Source organism: Clupea harengus, chromosome 8 (genome assembly GCF_900700415.2).
Source record: "Clupea harengus chromosome 8, Ch_v2.0.2, whole genome shotgun sequence".
NCBI classification, from domain to species: Eukaryota; Metazoa; Chordata; class Actinopteri; order Clupeiformes; family Clupeidae; genus Clupea; species Clupea harengus.
Window position 1 is genome coordinate 1169187 of NC_045159.1, and position 22227 is coordinate 1191413.

At 44.5% G+C, this 22227-nt stretch overlaps 1 protein-coding gene across 1 annotated transcript in view; it reads right to left on the reverse strand.

Moving 5' to 3' along the window:
* Nucleotides 1-1782: 1782 nt before the first annotated feature.
* Nucleotides 1783-22227, reverse strand: part of eda (ectodysplasin A) — a 35963-nt gene continuing 15518 nt past the window's right edge. The window contains exons 2-8 of the mRNA XM_031571412.2: nt 14813-14915; nt 6286-6327; nt 5837-6022; nt 5652-5686; nt 5420-5471; nt 4772-4902; nt 1783-3623 (exon numbers count right to left, since the gene is read on the reverse strand). Of these exons, the coding sequence (XP_031427272.1) occupies nt 3363-3623; nt 4772-4902; nt 5420-5471; nt 5652-5686; nt 5837-6022; nt 6286-6327; nt 14813-14915 (810 nt within the window). The 3' untranslated portion in view covers nt 1783-3362. The remainder of the gene's footprint in view (nt 3624-4771; nt 4903-5419; nt 5472-5651; nt 5687-5836; nt 6023-6285; nt 6328-14812; nt 14916-22227) is intronic.

The window sequence follows — 22227 nt, forward strand, 5'->3', positions numbered from 1 at the left end:
TTCGGGCTCCGTGAGGAGATAGTGCAAGGTGAGGTGAGATTCATGTATATGAAAGACGGCAGTTGAGGAGAGAAGGGAAGCAGAGGCCAGTTCTTCCTGTTGGACCCAAACGGCCCCCATCCCCCAAGTTCACACTCACTCCCCCAAAACACACACACACACACACACACACACACACACACACACACACACACACACACACACACACACACACACACACACACACACACACACTCACTCCCCCAAACACACACACAGACACAATCATATAACTTCTGAAAATTCTGAAAGTGCATGACAAATCAGGTTACTATGGTAAACCTAAAATGCTAAACTGCACAATCAAAATAGGTTACTCAGAGTTCAAAGACCTATCTGTTTAAGTCTGTTAGAATGGGCACCCCCCCCACCCCCTAACAACTCGCAATATACATACAGACCACTGTGTATTGGATGTTTGGAAGCCAGACATCCAAATACTGTCTTCAAAGCTCTGGGCTTTGAGATGCGTAAGCAAAGGTGATACTGCATTGTAGGGCCTTTCCTACTGATCCCACAGTATCAAACAGGTTACACTGCTAATGGTGTGTCTTTCAACATTTTAAACGTGTAAAAACACAGGGGACTGCATACTCAGTATCAGCTCATGGGGAATTTTTCTGTTTGTAGATGATGTGTGAAAACTGTTTTTCTGTCAGAAACTGAGGAAACTTAACTGTTTGGAAAAGGACCTTTTTAATGTTTTAGTATCATCTTCCTCCTTGGCTGCTGATTCTGAAATTGTATTGTATTACTGTTGGCAGGCAGGCAGTTTTGATTTTTTTTGATCTACTGTTCCTAACTTTAGAGACCTTCATTAGTCATTTTTGTACATGTTACCTGTAATAAGGAAGCATGGCTTTAACTTATATTGCCATGCTGATGACAATGAGAAGCTTACCTGAAAGATGTCAAAGCATGGATGATAAACAATTTCCTGCTCCTTAACACAGATAAAACTGAGTTTATGATTGTAGGCCCTAAACACTTGAGAATGACACAATCACACTTGATGGCACCTCACTAACATCCAACACAAGTGTCAAAGATCTTGGTGTAACTATTGATCACGACCTATCATTCGACACACATAAAACAGATCTCAAAGACATATTTTTTTCATGCAAGCAATATTGCTAAAATCAGAAACGATCTATCCCTAGACTAAAGTCTAGACAGTTTCTTTCTGTTGAAAGTAGTTTTTCCTTGCCACCATAGCCTTAGCGCTTGCTCTATGGCGTGCAGGGTCTGGACTCTGTAAAGAACCTTGAGACAATTCCAATTGTTCTTGGCGCTATATAAATAAAATGGAAGAGAACTGAATTAAAGTCAATCTAAAATCATGGATTACACAAATTTGGCCTGGTATAAATTTGTACCAGCTGTATCTTCGTTGTACTGTATACAGTGGAACCACCGTATCCGCCCATTTGGTAACCACGGATTCAGTTATCCACGGTTTCCCGTGGCCTGAATTTATTAAGTGGAAAATTCTAAAAAACAGTTCCTAAGTTTTAAATTTCACACCACTCAGAGAAGCCTTTCCACAGCGTCACTAACGCTATAAAGGCATAGCTATATCGATGTCCACCTAGAGGCGCTGTTCACTTATGAAGCAGTGAGGAGAACTGAGAAATGACCAAGCACACTTCTTTTAAAATCACTAACAATTGGAGATGTCACCATCTATTATTGGACTGCCACCCACCCTCTGTGACACAAAGGAAATTGTATCAGACAAGATTTCAGAGTGTTTAAGAGTGAGGAAGAAACAATTTAATATAAAAATCAGATCCATTTACAAAACCAACCAAACAGAATTCTATTTATGTACATATTTACACCCACAATACAGTATACAAATGTACATTATTTTCAGCAAAACAGGATAACAAATATATCATATTTACCTACAATATCACTTGGACACAAAAAATATTACTATGTAAAAAGATTCAACGGAAAACTAGCAGAGATGAAAATGCCCTCAGAAGTAGGCATGGAGACTGGCGGCATATTGAAACAATGTTCATCATTCTTTGTGACATCATCACATTCAAAGCTCCCATACAATGCTTTCAATGGAATGTCTTGACCTTCGCTCAATCGAGGCAAAGATTAATACAGCTCCGGGCAAATATACTTCTTACAATGATTCCTGATAGATTCTTCTTTCACCAAAGTCGTCTGGAAGGCCTCCACATCAGATACCAGCTCCTCAAAAAAGAAAAGGAAAAAAAAATCCATGTGGAATCCTGAACAGGGCCAAGGACCGGAAGAGCCACTATGTTCACATGTTTGTCGTCGCCAACAAAAGGAACATGACTCTGTAATCGAACACATCTCAAATCACTCCGTCAAAACCACCCACGGTGATTTTGCTGTGATTTCACATCCAGCTGCAAACTGGCACAGTCAGTATATACAACTGGAGCCTTTATGGCTTCTAGAGGTTTGGCAGCCTCCGTGTGGTTACCATAATATGGCAGTATGTGTGGAGAAGAGAGAGAAGTTGACTGGTAGATTATCTGATTGATGTGTGACTTTTTTTTGCATATTCATAAGAGTAGTTACAATGTTGGGTTATATGACTGTGTTGAGTTACAGGACCACTTCTTTGAATATACAGCATTGTGTTCAGTTACAAGGCTTAGTGGTTGGTTATACGGCAGAGTATGTGGCTATATGGTTGCGCTTTGAGCTAAATTGCCATAACATGAACTACAGGGCCATGGGCATAGTTACATACTAACTTCATTGGGGCTTCATCAGTTCGTGTGTTGACCAGCACTCTGGTTTGCTGGCGTTAATGGTCATCCTCTGAGATAGCTTGTCAGTCTGTATGACTTGAGTTTATAGACTATTTGCTGATTTGCACAATTTCCATTTTTTTCTATGTCTATGTAACTGTTATATGACATGCTATTGCCTATCTGGCGTGCTATTGCATGTATCTGGATTACGTCAGTTGGCACCAGTACTTTATGATTACTGTCAAGGATTCCCAAAGTGTTCGTCATGGTGCCCCAAGAGTATGGAATCCCTTTTTCACTTCCAGGGCGTGGACCAGGTGAGCTGTAGACGGAGTGAGGGGAAAGGAGGACTTGGCCCAGAGCCTGAGGGTGGAGCTGAAAGGGGTTTAATGGCAAAAGGAAGTGGTGGGAGAGAGCTCTTAGCTTCCTTGATACGGAGATGGCTTTTGGTTTTTCCAAGACTCGGCCCCTACAGGCAGTGACGAAGGTGAGTCTTGGAAAGGGGCGCAGTTGTGGGCGGAAAGGTGTAAGGTGTGTGCAGTGGCAGGGTGGGGCAGGCACCCCGTTAACTTAAGCGTGCCCACCGGATGGAACGTCCCCCAGGCGGATGCTGCCCAGGAAGGTGGTGTGGTTGGTCATGCTGATGGAGGTGTCCTCGTACACCATACGGATGGAGATCTTCTGGCGCGCGCGCAGCAGGCACACCCCGGCCGTGTAGCACGTGTTGAACTTGCGCTGGCCCGTCTCGATGCTGCGAGTGCAGCGCAGGAACGGCGTCTTGTCCACCATCACCTCATAACTTGCAATGTCCGTGAAGTTCAGGTAATATACCTAGCAGGGCACACAGACACACAGGCACACATCCACACAAACACACAAACACACAAACACACAAACACACAAACACGCCATACCAAACAGACAATAAAGAATCATTGAAGAAAGAGTTTTGAAGTGCTTAAACAATAATGATGCATTAGCTGATACTACAATTATTTAATGAAATACTAAAAAACATTAAAGCAGCCATTTCTGAAGTGTAAATGTGTAGACTCCCCCTGGACTTAGAACTGCAACCAAATCAACTGGCCAAGTACTAAAGCTCTGAGCGCTCCATAGGCAGCGTCACACAGAGGAATCACACTGAAATGGGCACAAATGTCAAGCTACAGCAGTGACAACCTGCACCTTAGTCAGCCGTATAGCCCCAGGTCTCCTCCCAAATATAGGAGAGACTATACTACACTACACTACTATACTATACTACATGCATTTGTAGTTTGGAGACACAGATGTGGGCAGATTTTTTTTTGGGGGGGGGGGGGCCTGACTGGGGTGGGGGGGGGGGGGGGTTTAGATCAAAAACATATAGTCTGTCAAAATACTGTGCCTGTTTAAGAGACTTGTTTGGTTTCCTCAAGGTCAAAACTTGTCAATGACTGCAATATAAGATTCTGAATCGAATGCATCAAACAGCTCAGACCCCGCTATGACCAAATCCAAATGTTTGCCGTCTGCTGAGGTCGGGCTGGAATGCTGCACTGATGTCCCAGGAAAAGAAGGTGCATAATCCCACTGTACAACTGGAGATAGTTCTGCTAGAAATTAGACTCTGTATCAACTATTGAAAAACACTACTAAATTCATTTGAACAAATATAACCCTATTCCTTTGTTTTATTGCGAAAATGAAAGGTTTGTTCATTGGCAAATCTACAACCACTGTCTTTGTTTACGGATATAGAGTAGAGAGGCAGATTTATTCCTAGGGTGAAAAAAAAAAAAACTTGTGTTGCGTGCCATTTGAGAGCGGATCCACACTACCAATTAGTAACTGAATAGTTTTTCACTTCAGTGTCCAGTTCCACTCGTTTGAATGTCAAGCCCGTCGGACCAGTCTAAGCCCAGGAGGAGTCTAGTGGAGAGATGGCGCAGTGGCATGCAGGCGGGAGTAGGAGTTAGGTCAAGGACCGTACTCACTTCTACCTGACTATAGATGAAGTAGGTGCCATCCACCAGCACCTCCAGCTCCCCCGAGTGCGAGTGCATCTTAAACACCTTGTGGTGGATGGAGATCATTTTCCAGTTTCTGAGTACGCCTTCTGAAAGATCTCAGTGTGAGAGAAGGGCAGTCACTCAACATCAGTAATAAGAGTTAAGACACAAACACGGGCACAAACAAACAGACACACACACACACACACAAACACACACAGAGACAGACGGACAGGCACACAAACAAACAAAGAAGACAGACAGACAGACAGACAGACAGACAGACGCACAGAGACAAACAGACACTTCCATGTTCTCACTCATGATTAAAAGCACTGGCTGTCATTGACTTCAAACTAACTTGAAACTTGACTCCTATTGAAATACACAGTAATACACAATAAATCCGGCAAACTGGGGAACTGTTTAAATAGTTGGGCAGCACTGTCAGCGGAAGCCAGCTGAGTGGAGGAAAAACACTAAAGCAGAGAAGTAAAGTCACTCATACAGTAAGATGTTCAGACAAGGAGTTCCCCCAGCGTTGCACATCAGTGTCACCCAAAGAGTTGCCCCATGTGTCATTAACCAAGAAACAAAATCAAATTAGAGAATTTTCTAAAAGTTAAAGCTTACCTTCTTTCACCTGTATAGTGGTCTCCTGGCCCTGAAGATGGACCACAGCTGGCTGTGGAGCACAAAGCAAAAGAGAATCTTTAAGAGAACACCACCTAGTGGCCACTGTTGGAACTGTGACAAAATGAACATTAAAGTGTGTGAAGGCACGAGAACAGCCAAGAGGATGTCATCAACCTCACATTGACGTTCACTCACAGCTTATTGTAAGACGTTACCAAGTTAATTATACCTGAAAGTCTCTCTGCCGAACCCTGTCACTTCCTCCTGCAGACAAACCACACCAAGCACAATAATATCAAATAAATGCACATGATGTCAGTCACTTATTTACCCTGTTCAAAGTACATGAGATGGAAAAAGTAATATTCTCCAATTCCGTAAGAGGATACTGATTTTGTGAAGGCAGTTTCATACCTGACGGACCTTGGGCCCCAGGCGGACCCTGTGGCCCAGGGGGGCCGGCTGGGCCTGGGGGGCCCGGTGGTCCTGAGGGCCCCATGGCGTTGGTGCCTGGGATCCCCGGTATGCCAGGTATGCCTGGGGGCCCTTGAGGCCCTGGAGGGCCTGGTGGCCCAGGAGCACCTGGGGGCCCTTTCTTGCCTTTTGAGGGAAGACAAAGGAGAAGATTACATGGTGGTAACCCAACAAAAATGTATGAAGTGTTTTATTTTGAGACAACAGCAAAAACAATTACTCATCTTATACGAACAAAATAAACTGACAATGCTGATAATCTGGATTAGATGTACTATGTATACACCTTTCCAAACACAAATAAACTGTCTGGACAAATGTTGTACAATGTTTCATTTTTTTTTTTTAAGCCAAAAGCTAAATATGTTTATAGCCTCTGGTAGCTGTACCTTTTTTTCTATCCTTTCTTTTTCCATTGCCACCATTTTGATCTAAAGAGAGAGAAAGACAAAATTAGAGTTAGTTTTAAAAGTCAGTTTCAATTTCATGACATATCAAAACACTATATTGTTGTACAGCTACAACAGTGCGGCTGAATTTAGTCTGAACACACACACACACACACACACACACACACACACACACACACACACACAGACACACACACACACACGTGTGTGTGCCTGGAAATAAATTTAGATAGGCAGAAGTTTGTGATGGCATTACTCCAACGCTTGAGGATGATTAACGATAACATCTTACGACACAAGGCCAGAGTGTTGTTTTTTATGCCTTGCAGATAAATAAACAGATTTTCATCAGCGGGTCTGTTTAACGAGGAAAGCTGGGTGAAATCTGTTCCACGTTAGAAGAGAAAAGACGGATTCTCTCTCTCTCTCTCGTTCCCTCCCTCTCTCTCTCCCTCTCTCTCTGAGGAGAAAAGAGAAGGTGGTGGTGGGGCTCTAGTCTGGGAGTAATTAGCATTTAGAGACTGGAATTTTACTGAATTAAAATAAAAATGGCCTCACAAGGTAGGTCTCACTAACGCACAGGCACACAGGAACTCAAGGAAGGCCACAGCGTCTGTGGCAAAAGAGAGAGAAAGCAAGAGTGAGGGGAAACCTGGAAAGTTTTCACTGATATTAATTTGCCAGGTATTTTAATTTTCTGTGCCAAGCACATGTTGAGCCCTTAAAAGATGAAGGGATGGAGGGGGTGGAGAGAAGAATTGTTCTGAAGAAGTCTCAAATGAAACATTTCCCAGAACAATCTAGGACTTCTTCTCTGAGATCAGTATCCAGAAATGTGGATCTCAGTAAAGCCTCGGTCTCTCTGGTGGTTTTGTGGCTATGTCTTGAAGTATTTTAGCAAAAGAATGTTTGACCACTGTAACCCCATTGAGCACCTACCAGACACATCCATGCCCACGATCCACAAACTGCCACAAAAAAAAGCCACAATTTACCTAACAACATGCACGCCCACGTCACTTCAACACTTCAACGACAGCTCCATGTTGAATGATGGTTATTGGTGGTATTACCCTGTTTAACGATGACAGCCAATATAAATGGCATATATAAGTACACTCATCCCCTAGGGACAGAAGGTAAACAATTGGAAAAGAATCTCTAAACAGGGGTGTTGAACCAAAGCTAGTTGATTTACGGAAGGCTTACCACAGACCTACCGACACGTCAGTGAGACAAACCTTCACTCACACCATGTGCTTGTTTAAACTGGCTGGCAAGTTGTTGTTGCCTCCATGAGACATCTTCATTTTGCTTTTCTTAATTAAAGCTGTTTCTGCGTGTCGCCTTGCATGTGCTTCTCACGCAATATCTCTTTTTCTCAAAACACCAGAGATCAAAAGTAAGACCAACAATTTGCTAAAGACGCTCCCTTCAATTCTGTATTTGTTCCAGATGCCTTTCATTTGCTGCGTGTTCAGTGCATTCTTTGATGTGAAAGTAAACATGGATTGCATGGCATCCAGCAGATAGACACAGAGCAGGGCCTGCGCCAGCCAGCGGACAGGACAGGCAGACGACAGGACAAGTGAGGCCAAAGAGAGGAAATACACACGCTCCATTCAGCTACTTGCCCATCTCACACAAATCATGCTGCTTCCTGCAGACTCTTTAGGTGCAGTCCAACATCACAGAAGAGCGAGCACACTCGCACGCACACGCACAGGCACAGGCACCGGCACAGGCACAGGCACAGGCACAGGCACAGGCACACGCATAGGCACACACACACACACACACAAACACACGGTGAAATTACCAAAATTCAGATGTCGTGCAGAGATTATTGTTTCTGCTAGAGATCAAGTTAACAAACCAATATATGGGAGTGCTGCTGAGGAAGCATAGGCTGAAATGTGAATATAGATATCTGTCTGCATAAGCAAGTACACTATCCCCCAGTTCCTATGATGTCATCAAAATCAGTTTGTGGTGCCCAGTACCAATCCTACTGTAAGTTCTGCATTCCCGTGGCCTGAGACTTAGTAACCAACACAGAATTCAGAAACCAGCAGTTCTCTGCTTTTCTTGTGTGTGAAGGGACACCATGTTTCTGGTTTCTGTTGAAGCCGGTCACACTCTTCTCATTGACTGATGAAGGTAAACAGTTGTCCAACATAGTTACCATGATATACACAGGGTGTCCTACCGAGTGAGATTTATGTGTGGGAACAGCTTCAGCTCTGGCTTCCCCTCTTGTTGCTTACCATCCATAAATCAGGAACATATCAGCACAGAGGACAAAACCTTCAGCCCATCACAGGAATGCTGCTTTTAAACCATGTTTGGTTCCTGCACCACGCTCGAAAACCACACGCTCAGTAACATGGTGTTTGTACCGTTACAGCAAGTGTAAAGAGTGCCGGATGTTTGGTTTGAGATCCAATTGAGGAAGGCAGGACCTCAGTATTATTTAGAGAGTGAATATGTAAGCCCTTGCACCCCCCCCCCCCCCCCCCCCCCCCACACACACACACACACACACACACAGACACACACAGAAGACATACACTGTGCACATGTTCAAACAGCCACACACATGCATGCAAACAGCATAGCATACAGCTACACACACACACACACACACACACACACACACACACACACACACACACACACACACACACTTGGGGCACTGGCAGCTCATTACTCAGCTGTTTGTGCTAGCAGGTGTCGCCACTTAAACATGACCTCAGCTTAAGTCTCTCTTCACTTTAATGAGTAATAAATACTCATCAACGAGGACATGGATGCAAACAACAAAGACTGTCCCATCTTTCCCCATTCATCACTCACTCTGTGTGTGTGTGTGTGTGTGCATACATACAAACACACACACACAGGCACACACACACACACACACTAAGTCCTTAGTGCCTCAACCCCTTGAGATTTCACTTCACAGAAGAGTCCCCCCGTTGGCTCTGTAAACAGATTGTGACTTGGGAAAAAAAAATAGAAGGGGTAAAACGCTTTAATGAATGGAACAAATTAGCATCAAAGAGAGCCAACATTGGAACCACATTTTCACAACACGTACTGCAAAAACACATCTGCCACAAGACGCAGAGCAAAGCAAACGCCATACTTAAGGCAAAGTGCAGCAACATAAAAGAGAGCTGATTATTTTAGAGAGGGATCCTGCGCCAGACTAGGGTGAGCCATAGGACGAGGGCTGTGTGTGTACATATGTGTGTGTCAGGGTATGCAGGCGAGTGTGTGTGTGTGTGTGTGTGTGTGTGTGTGTGTGTGTGTGTGTGAGTGTGAGTGTGAGAGAGAGAGAGAGTGAGTGTGTGTGTGTGTGTGTGTGTGTGTGTGTGTGTGTGTGTGTGTGTGTGTGAGTGTGAGTGTGTGAGAGAGAGAGTGAGAGAGAGAGAGTGAGTGTGTGTGTGTGTGTGTGTGTGTGTGAGAGAGAGAGAGTTAGTGAGTGAGAGAGTGAGTTAGTGAGTGAGAGAGTGTGTGTGTGTGTACTGCTGTTCTTTCCCTCTGCTGGTTTTAGGTTGTCATTAACATCATTCATGAAGAGTGTCTGTTGTTGTCTGTGTCAGTACAGATGACAGAGAATCAGTACATCTGAAGAATTAGAGATGAGAACTGCCAATCCATTCTGGAGCTTAATCTCAAACAACTGCACTGCACGCTGCACACAAAGTCAAAGCAGTTTAGTGCTGGTGTTATGGAAGAATAAGCAGACATTACCTTCTGGCCCAAACATATTCATTGTCTTGGAGATGTACAGGGAGTCTTTCTTCTCTTATGTCACGCTGTCTCAATCACATGCACATGCACACCCTAATCATTAATGCATGTCTTAATAGTATCACTATAGTGTCATTTGTCAACACTTCACCAAATACAACAGAATCACACTGACCTGACAGGCATTTACAGCATTAGACAGTGGAGATACAGTTAACATTAAAGAGCTCCCCTGCTCCTGGGTCCATGTCTCTCTGCCTATTAAACTATGTGTGTATGAGGCTATGTTTTTTTTTTTTAGCATGCAATTAAAAATAATCTTAGATTTGACATAAATCAATCAGTGGTCAGATTGTTGTTGATAGGAGTGGTAGGAGTGGTGGCAGTGGTGTGTGTGTGTGTGTGTGTGTGTGTGTGTGTGTGTGTGTGTGTGTGTGTGTGTGTGTGTGTGTGTGTGTGTGTGTGTGTGTGAGCAAGGGTTTTGGAGATGGGAGAGTGACCAAACAAACTGAAGACTACTTCCTATCCTTAATTTACATTAAAGACTGTTTAAGGTTCAAAGCACTTACAAATTCTGTAAATCACACTGTAAATATAAGACATATTCTATGGACCATTAACAAGAGCTCCACAGTGGACAAATCGTATTCGTCCCAGCAGAATGCTAAACACGAGAATGGGCTATCCATCACGGAGGCTGTATTAGACTGCCGTTACAGGATCAAAGCTGGGCTTTATATTAGGGCAGAGGCAGAAGAGGCCAAGTCTGGCTGATTTATCTCCCTGGCTTGGATTTCACAACTGCTCAATCTCTGTTCTGTTACATTGAGCCGGTTCCATTTTAAGAGTCTGTGAAACACCTGTGTGTGTGTGTGTGTGTGTGTGTGTGTGTGTGTGTGTGTGTGTGTGTGTGTATATATATATCTGTTCTACAGTCGAACCAGACATCTTTTACAATCCCTGTTTACAATTATAGGGAAGATTTGAAACTTTTTTGGAATCACAATGAGCGCATGGGAAGCCATAATTCATTTCAGATAAAACTGAATCTTGACTCCGCTGACCAACGAACACTCTGAACTCAAGTCCTGACGCACGCCTCCAGTCTGTTCTCATCCTGCCTCGCCCTCCTTTCTCTCATATCTAGGCCGTGGTGGCATACAGACAGCCCTCTCAGTGACACCGCACACAGCGTGTCACTGATGGGGGGCTAGTGATGGCTTGCTGCATCCGCTCACCATCACAAACACGTTGATGCCACATTTGTACAGAAAGCACTGATAAAGGAAGTGTTAAGGGTTTCTGTTGGTGGCTGCAGCCTTGTAGGGGTGCCATATTTGCACAGCCACTGACAGAGCGCTCTGCTACATGGAATGCATCTTTGCAAGTGCACCAATCGCTCAATCAACAAGTTCGAAGCAGACTTGTGGGAAGTTGCCTCTTCTCCATTGGAGACTGAGATGTTTATGTTTTGCAATGCCCCATGCATCCAAATTCCACTGACATGGCTGTCTTATGTTGTGACTTTCCAACCATCCAACCATACACATTCAGTAAGGACCAATTCAACTGTCATTATCCTACTACAGTTGGCTTGCTGACCTCCAGCAGAGTTGAGAGGCTACTGCCAACACCGCAACGGATGTTTTCAGCAGTTGCTGCTTCCATGACCGTGTCTTTAAATTGGGCGTGCACAGCTCTTTCTAGTGGCCATCACAGGGCATCATTTCTTATAATAGGCCATGCTGTCGTGTCTCTCCTCCATTGTGGAAATGCTCCATGCCCTCATTCTCACTGCGTCACAAACAAACACGTCTAAAATGAATGTGGGGAAGGGAAATGGTGCGACACGAATCTGGCTCTTCCTGGTAGCCACACCAAGGCACAAGCTGCGTGCGGCCGATTTCTGTGGAACACGGTGGATGTGCATCAGCGGGTCAACCTACCCGTTCTAAACAGACTTGTGTTCCTTCTTGTCCTTCTTAAATAAGAGGCAAGGATGTTTGTAATGGTTTATGGTTTCATGATCATGTCTCAAAGTACTTGTTTACAATGTCCTGTTTCAGTTGTAGGTTTATATAAAGTGACATCCAAGGTTCAACGAGAAACAGACTACTTGCAACCATAAAAATGGTTTGAGGTCAAAAAAGCAACAACTTATCATAATTCTATTTAACTTATACAGAGATCCAAAATATAAAAAGACCATTGTTATTATGTATTGTTAACATTGTTATACTACAAAATTTTACAATGTATTATTAGAGGTAGTTATTACACAATGGGCTTTATAAGGTTTATAATGGCACAATGACCAAAAGCAAGCACTGTCAGCATTTTTGAATTCATAATGATGAATAAATAAATAAATATATCCCAGGTTAAATTTAAAAACATTTCAGAGGGTTAAGATATCTTTAGAATATTTGATTTAGAGCACTTGGTTTTGGGGCAAAACTAAAATAGCTGAATAAAACTGCACAACACTTTTTAGAAACTTTAAAACAACTAATGTAGCAACACAACATTCACCAAAAGTTGACATATTACTTAAATCCCATAGTCAGACCTGAGAGTAGTTCTAATCTCCATACTCTATAAGTACGCAACTTCAGGACTGTCATATTGTATTGTTGCATTGTTCCTCACACATCCCTTTTCCCTTTCATGTTGCTAAGGGAAAAGGTGTATCAACTGAGGTAACTGCTACAAAGTGATGGCTGCAAGACTGGCTGCCAAGTAAAAACACACTTTAATGCTAAGTTGTCAGATGAGGACATTAAACTACTTAATGATTCACACACCATGTGACTATTTGGATGTTGGTGATTCACAAATCTGGATATGCCTGGTAGCTAGCATACTAGTACCAAGTATACTTGGTTGATGCTGCAAGGAAGCTATGAATGTATTTCACAGTTTGTATGCCAAAACCAAAAGCCCTTCATAACCACTTAAAATTACTGTGAACAATGGTTAAGATGTTTTTTTTGTTCATTTTTTTCATTGTAGCATTTAAATATTCCCTCCAAGAACCCAATAACTCCCTGAAACCATGCACTCTAACACAAACAAACACACACACACAGGGAAAGATAGACAGACAGAAAGAGAGAGAAAGAGAGAAAGAAAGAAAGAGAGTTACACATTTAGAAACTAGGCACACGTGACGTGAGCTTTACTGGAACATTCTGAGAAACTGTAATGAAAGTGTTGTAAATCAACTGGAGCACATTCTTAGTTATTAGTAATAGTTCCTATTATCCTTTGCTTTCAAGGGTTGCTTGTTGTGGGTTCATCCTTTCATACCAATCATATATTTTCTCTTTTCTTCTTTTTGTTGCAAATTTCCGGATCTTTGTTTCACAATGGTTTTGGGCATGTTAGGATGTGGAGGCCAAACAACCATCTTTTTGGCAGCCGCACGCTTGGCATCTTTTTTGCCAAGTCTGCCAAGATTTCCTGGCATTCTTCAACCTCTGACAAATACACTGGCATACCTACTCTATGGTGGGTGGAGAGAGAGAGAAAGAGAGAGAGAGAGAAAGAAGAGAGAGAAAAAGAGAGAGAGCAGGAGGTAGGGGAAGTAAGCTTGTGTTGATGCTATTGGAAGTTCTAATTTCTTCTTTTAAACTAGGGGATAACATTTTCATTCAGTTAAGCAACTGCAACATGCTCACATGTAAATACAATTTTCTTTCATTCATTTCTTTTTTTTATCAAAACACAAAAATATGAACCGCCTAAATGATGATCCTCTTTGTCTCGTTTGGCTCTGGCTTTGGCTTACTCTCCCTTTGCCAGGCGTGAAGCTGGGCAGAGCACAGGCCTCTTCAGTGCGCATCTGAGAGTCTTCCCTGAATCACTGTTTTGATTGGCAAACCAACAAACATCTGCTAGCCTCCCTCCCACCCACAGAACCAGAGAAAGAGGTTCCGTGTAAACCAATCACTGACAGCGAAACGGGACACTCACAAGAGACTCGCAAGCCACCTGCTCGTCACTGCTCCTCTGACTGCTTTTTGGAACCGAGGTGGAGAGCAGGAATGCCACTTGGGTAACTCGAGAGCGACGGAGAGGGGCGCGGAGTGTGTGTGACTTCTAAAAAAATATAATATACGAACACCGACTTGTTCAGCCTGACACTCAGGAAAATGACAGAGAAAACCAAACAACGGACCGCTGCAGTTCTCACATACCCACATCTCAGCCTTTTCAAAGGTACACCACAACAAATGAGCCGACATTCTCCACCACCAAGGACAGATACCGCTGGATTCCGCTTTGTGCATTTAGCACCCGCAGACAATCACAAGAGGTATGGGCTGGAGAACTCGACATTCTCCATCTGCCTCTCTCCCTTCTGAAGTCAATGTGCATTAAACACATATGACACATGCATGTAATTCATATCCATCTTCATGTTGTCAGACTCATGTTGTCAGACATGTTGTCAGACAACTCCATCCTCGACACACGCACACGCACACGCACACGCACACACACACACACACACACACACACACACACACACACACACACACACACACACAGTGTGTGACCCAATACAGACAAAAACAAGCAGACACAAAGCCAGATCAAGCAAACCCGACCATACACACCCAAAAGTTCCACTGAAATGCTGTTTACAGTCAGCTTATGTGGGAGGCCAGAGCGCTAGATTAAACATTTCATTTTGACTGACGATGTGGGATGGAAGAGGTTGGAGCCTCCCAGGCTGCCGTACCTTGTTCGGGCCGTTTGCCATTCTGGCTTCTCTTGATGCGATGAACGATGCTCTGGGCGGTGAGGCGGGAGTCCCTCAGGCCGGCTCTACGGGGGACGGCACTCTGGAGAGACACGGGACAGAAGAAGGACCGGACAGTCAGACTCCAACTCCAACACACATTTACTTTAGACACTCAGGATAGACAATGAAACCACGAGACACAAATCACATTGGGCAGGACACACAGACAAATAAATAATCACATATGAAGTTGGTTTGGACAAACAGACAGCGTACTGCCAGTGTTGGCGAAGCCACTCCAAGCACTACATCAGAGATGACTCCTTGCGTCATTGCGATATTAATGGGATTAGTTCACTTCATTACATTTGTCAGAGAGTAATCTATCCTATTTCACATGTCCTCTCCAAGCCAATCCAAATAGAAAGTGACAAGCAAGTAGGCCTTGCAGCGCTTTATTAGCGTCTGTTACTACACTCTTTTTGGAGAGGGCTATGAAGTCCCTGGTCACATGTTACACAATAAGGACAGGAAGTCATCCTAGTTGTACGTCCCCTCACAAAGGTGAGGACAGATAGATAATGATCTCAGTACATGATTTGAAGAGTCAAGTAACGCATCACATATGCAGAGGAAACACATGTTTGTTACTAATCACGTATTACATGACTCTCCAGTTAGCGTTTTAGGGGTCAGAAAGCCTTGATCTGGAACACATCTGCACACACTTCCAGTCCAGTCAGTGCATCAAATACGGATGGGGTCTGGTGAAATGCAAGGTAAGGTAATTATTTTCCCCATAAATCACATCCTGGACAAGTACAAAAATAAAAGTAATTCAACAGAATAGTGCAACAGAAGGCAATGCCAAGCTTCACCTAAAAGGAAAGACTTCGGCCTGTATGTTCAAAAATGTGTGCGAACAAGAAATGTACTGTCAGTATGAGAAATAGGAAATAAGGTGTGGGGGTATGTGTGTGTGTGTGTGTGTGTGTGTGTGTGTGTGTGTGTGTGTGTGTGTGTGTGTGAGAGAGAGAGTATCTGTGTGAGTTCCAAGGAACCCCACTGATTTACAGCACTTAGGCATTCCTATGGGATGATCTCCTTCCACTACACATGACTTTACCTGTCTCTTCCTCCCACACACACACACACTGATTCATCTGGAAACAGACATTTTTGAAGATAAACACCGAATGACCGTGTGAATGAGTAATTCCCAAGGCCATTTCACAGCAAAAACACAGGTGGCCAGAAGGACAAAAAGCCCTGGGACTCTCCACCTCCCTCGCTCCCTGACCTAATAGCTTCTCTCCCGTTCTAATCCAACCCCCCCTCCATTATCATCTCTCGGTGCTGGCCGAGGGACGAGCTGCCCTGCCAATAACAGTCCTGAACTCCCAGTTCCACTTCAGCTCTTTATTGTCGTGCCTGCTTCTAATGTCAGCCAGGTGCTGAGAAGCTCTGAGCCAGGCTTGCTTTCTTTCTTTCTCTCTCTCTCTCTCTCTCTCTCTCTCTCTCTCTCTCTCTCTCTCTCTCTCTCTCTCTCTCTCAAATACAGACACACACACACACACACACACACACACACACACACACACACACACACGCACACACACACACACACACAGAGAAAACGTACACATGCTGGTCAACTTCCAACTGAACCAGCAGACTTGTACACATCCCACCTTTAAGATGAGTAAGCACGTCTGCAACATTAGCTTAGGATCACACAGTCCACTGAGACAGGAAGGGCGGTAGAGAGTGAGCATGTGTGAGAGTGAGCGTGCATTAAAGCTCACAGCAATCAAAAGAGCACTGCTAACAGGAGCAAACTGTCCACTGTCTCATTAACCAACTCCTTCTGTCGAGGGTCCACGATGATTGTGAACTTTGACCTCAGCCGCACCACACTTGAACACCGAGACAGCCCCTCATAAACCATTCTCTTCTCAGCCTCCTCTGATGACCTCAGCATTCTCCGGCAGCCTCCGCCTGTGAAACGGTACGGTAAACCGCCTGCCCTCGGCCCCGCTGCCAGAAAAATCCCCCCCACAGCGGCAGCAGAGGCAAGGATGCCTCTGACTCAGTCCCCCACCCCCACCCCCACCAACCCCCCAGGAGGTGTACACTCACACACCCCTCCAGGACTGGAATGATCCTAATGACTTCAATGTTCGTGGAATGAAGCCACCTCTTCTTAAAACAAACCACAAATCACCAGAACTGATCCAATGTGGTAATGGCTTCGTTTAGGTGAGCTGTCAATAAAAGACATCTGTCCGGGGTCGCACACTCCCCACCTTGAGCCACTTGTAAAGTGCACCTCAGAAACCAGATATTAGAAGACTTGGCTGGAACACTGTACATCGTGTTCAACAGGATTCATTAAAAAAAAAAGAAGAAAAAAAAAGAGAGAGCAAAATAATTCATCCCATATTTTAAGTCCTCAGCCTACACCGGCTCATCGAGGTGTAGGATGTCACACTTAGTGGATTAGGGATAACATTAGGGCTGTTTGACAGGAGCTTGTGTTCGCAGCGCAGGTGTAGTTTTTCAGAGGGAAAAGCTAAACTAACAAATCTTCCCCTTAGATAAACTGTCTGAGGAGGGCCGTGATTTATGACAAGTGTCAAGGGATTGGCTTTCATATCCCGCAGCTCTGGAGCACTCGCCCCACCCGTCTCTGCCGAGTTTGTAAATGGCGGAGAACGAAGCGGTCTTTTAAAATCGGTCCGTCAGTTAGGCTACCCTACAGGGCAAACATGGCACGGTGTTGTACATCAACAAGTCGTTTCTAATTCAGCTCCACAGGAGGGACCCAAACCCCCAAACCTCTTTCGAAAAACATTTACGCATTAACAAACATTTAGAGGAATGCTGAAAATGGCCACAAAGTACAGATTAGGTTTCCGAAGTCTCGGGTTTAGACAGGTAGATGAGGAAAACCTGATCCAGCGGGCGAGAGCGGATGGCAAGCCCTCACACTCCGGGTGAGACAGAAGATCAGAGGTGAGAAAAGTGTCAGGGCAGGAACAGTGTCAACTTCAATTGGAACCAAAAATATTTTCAGAAACAAATCGAGTTGATGCTACTTCATTCTGACAAAAAAGGAAAAAGTATAATAATTTTTTTCCGAAGGATGTGAGTGTATGAAGACTGACATTCTCGCAAGAATGTACACAGCAGTCATGTCGTGAGTAACTATACATGTCAAATATTTGTTTTGCAAAATGGCCATTTTGAGTCTCTCGTCCAGAATCAGAGTGCCGGAGCCTAGAAGGACAAAGAGACCTGGTGGATGACTAAGAAGGAGGGGGCTGAGATGGGAGAGGGCTTGACTGGGGTGCTGACCTGCCAAATGCTCACCTAATGCCACACTGTCCTGAAAAGGCAAAAAGAGACGAGCTGTCTAGACTCTGCAACATGACCCTAGCGTGGGACTCGCTGTGTGTGAATGCCCGATGCCCTTCAGGTTTACATTCAACCCTTTATCCCCATGGAGAGGCTATACCTGCTGGAGGAGATGAGCTGGAAGTACACAAACACAGAGAGACACACAAACACCAACACACACACACACACACACACACACACACACACACATAAACACACACACTTACACAAACACATACACACTTACACAAACACACACACACTTACACAAACACACATACACACCTACACAAACACACACACACACACACACACACTTACACAAACACACACACACTTACACAAACACACACACACTTACACAAACACACATACACACCTACACAAACACACTTACACAAACACACACACATACACACTCACACACACACACTCACATACACACACTGTAGTGGCTGTGTAGGTTTAGATGTAGTCAACTGTAATTAAACAGAAGCCTACTGTGAGCTGATATAATGGTTAATGTCCTTCTAGTGCAGCTAAAAGACACATAGAGTTATGTAACTTGGGCTGCCCACTCTTTGGGCTGGCATGTGGTGGTATAGGCAATTGCAAGCCTGACTGTGACAATTGTGTTTGTGCATGAGTTGAACGTACGTGTATTTGCCTGTGTGGTGTGGGTGAGTCATATGTTCCGATTTGTGGATCTGATTGGACATGACTCTCGAGATGGGCCCCCTAAAAACACAGCCCCAAACCCCAGACCACAGCTCCACACAGACCACCCAGGGAAACGCCAGGACATATTCCAATCCCAGGCCAGACGCCTTTCACATATAGAAATAGAGCTTCCCTTTTCCGCTCTACCAGATTACTTTCCCTCCAAACCTCCTGTGCCCTCCAACGATGTCTTATAAGGCTTCATTTAGTACAAGGACAAACAAATCAATAGACTTGTGCACAGCAGAAAATGGGAAATAACATCCAGCACACTCAAACTAAAACACACACTCACAAACACACACATGCTCTCTCTGTCAGACACACACACTCACAAACACACACACACACAAACACAAACACACACATGCGCTCTCTCCCTCTCAGACACACACACACTCACAAACACACACGTACGCTTGCCCTCACCCATTCTTTTGAACGGCATTACCCCTCCTGGCATTGTTCAATATTGTAATGCTACTCAGGCAGTGACTTGTTGTGCATTTTTGGCAGGGCCCTGGAGTGCTATCACTTTTGGGAATGCTTTTGGGAATGCTTGTGGGAAAGCAGATCTGCTGCTCCAGGCTACCGTTTTATTGATTTATTTTCAATGGGATCCCGTGTGCATGCCACTCCAGCGCGGGGCCTGCCGTTGGCAGCTATCAGGTTCTTCTCATCTGGTGCCCGCTCGCCCGCTCGCTGCTGGCTCATCTATTAAACATGGAAACTGAAGCCGGTGGAGGGGGGGTTAGGCGTGCCAACGCCTGGCAGAGACCGAGAAGGACCCCCGCCACCTCAAGGCTCTAAGCTTACTACCGCTGGATGCGCATCATAAACATACCAGCCCGGTGCAGGTGTGCAGCTAAAAACACTGAAACTCGGCACTGCAGACTACCGGGCAGCCGCAGCTGCAGGGGGAGTCGGACCCGACAGCGCTCTGCACGAAGGGATTTCATGCCGCACCTGACTTTGACATCTACACGCTGTATTTATTCATGGTGAAGTGAAGTGTATGTTTGAAGAAAAATAGATCTTTTCTAATGGCTGTTGAAAAGTACAGACGCTCAAAAGGAAGTTGGAGTGATTGAGAGAGAGATGGAGAAAGACAGAAAGAAGATGGAGAAAGTGTGCAAGACAGAGAACAGTACAGAGAGTGTGCGGTTGAAAGTCCACAGTAGTGTCTCTATCCAAGGTATTTATTTGAATATGTCTCTCGAACGTAAGCGCATCTGTTGGACATGTTTTCCCACAGAGTACTAACTGCAGGCTGTAATCATGCCCCGTTCAGCATTAAAACACCCACACTGTTTTAGGAGATTTCAAACAGGGAGTGACTTGAAAAATAAACAGCTGAACTACTGTTTACAGATTTCACTGCTCTGTGTAGAATATATACTGTATATGTGAGACTTTGAAACCCTTCCTCCAGAGAAGTGGGGGGAAAGGACAGAAGACTTCCACAAAAGCGGTCCACTACACTCTTGGAGTAAAAGCTAATTTGAGCTGCCCTCGCAGGAAAACCTCCAAAAAAGGTGCAATGTAGGGTCCTTTCTGCTAAAAGAAAAATTCTAGACCTACAGCAAGGATGTGATTTTGAAGGAGTGTTAGCCAAGGGTTCTGTACATTCATACATTGTGAGTCTTTGTTTCCGGTGTTTTTATGGATTCTTTTACATTTTTCATGGTCATGTCATGATGGGTCTGTAACAAAATGCACAGATGTTGGGGAAACAGCATATTTTTCACAATGTCTTCAGAATGAAATAATTGTTGGAAGTCTAGCATTGCTTAAAATCCCGACACCAGGTCCAACTGGCAGCATCAAGACATCAGCCCAGAGCCTCACAGACAGGCCTTTGCATCGGCAGGACCAGCCATAACATCTGACAGGCCTTCACCTCAAGCTGTTTGGGTTTCATTACAGTGAGTCAGCAAGGCTCTGATTGAGCCGTCTGATGACAGAGCAGTCATGATGGAGCTGGAGCGCGTCCACATCACATAAATAAAGGGTCCATTCAGCGGAGCTGGCTCATAAGCCGTCAACATTTTGACCATCTGAACTGTGCAAATAATAATAATGACGCTTTTTTTGCTTGGTCGAGCCTTTATCGTCAGTGACACAATCGTCTGATCCCATCCCAGAGTGGTTCTCGGAGCTGGACGAGGCGATGGGTTCCTGGGCCCTGGGCCCTGGAGGATCTGCTCAGCAAGGACAGAGGGACGGACCATTCATAAGGCAGATGTCTTCTGAGGGGACATGAGGCTCAAGTGACTCATCTGCCTTCAGCACCTCAGTGGGCACATGATAAATCAACGATAGGCTCAATTTTGAAAAGACAAGAGCAAGGACAGCACGACTATAAGAAAAACAGACAATTGCTGGTACAGTTCAGCTGGTTAAAACTAAAGCACAGAGTCTGTTCCTCTCCATATCTACTTCCAGTGACAAGGCAAATGATGGCATAATTGACCCCTCATTTATAGTACATGACTGAGGCTTTCTGGGACAGAACCCAAACTTCACCTCCATTGATGGGATTCAAAAAAGTACAATTACTATAGGCCCTTAAAAATTGCTCTGCCAAAAACAACAGGCCTTAAAAAAAAAAAATGTGTTTGCCAAAGGGTGTGTTCTGCCTCCTTGAGACTGGATCCCCGGTTCACACTTAGGCATGGGCAAAGGGTCCATCTGAGAGTTCAAGCTGACAGGGAATTTCAGAGTAAGTGAATCCAGAGACGGAAGGAGAGGCCGAGTTTCCCTTCAGAGATGTTAAGAACACTCACTGAAAAGAATGGGTTGCAAACAACCCGAAAGAAGAACCTCCCAGAGCATTTTAAAGGCCGGTAGCCTTTGAACCATTGAAAGGTGGCATCTAGAACGAGCCAACCAAAAGAGTCCTCGAAGATTCTAGTTACCATATATCGCCTTTAAAGATTCTTCACAGAAATGTTTGCAGCCGTAAGAACTTTCAATTATGCTGCAAATAGGAGTGTGTCACTCAACTTCAAGTACATTTACAGGATAAACCAGTGCCAGCTTTGGCATTGCTTAAGGGCCTCAAAACTCACCTCTCAGATTCACAACATGGCCCAGAGGAGGCTTCTAAACCCAGAATATTCCTCTAAGTGGTCTGAGAACATGTCGGACGGGGAGGAGACCTCCACGCCATCTGTGTGCTTGTAAACCTATCTCAGGTCAGGGCCGCGGAGATCCATTATAGATACTGAGAGAAACTGAGGACAACAACTGGGGAATTAAAAGACAAAACTCCAGTGAAGGCTAGTGATGTC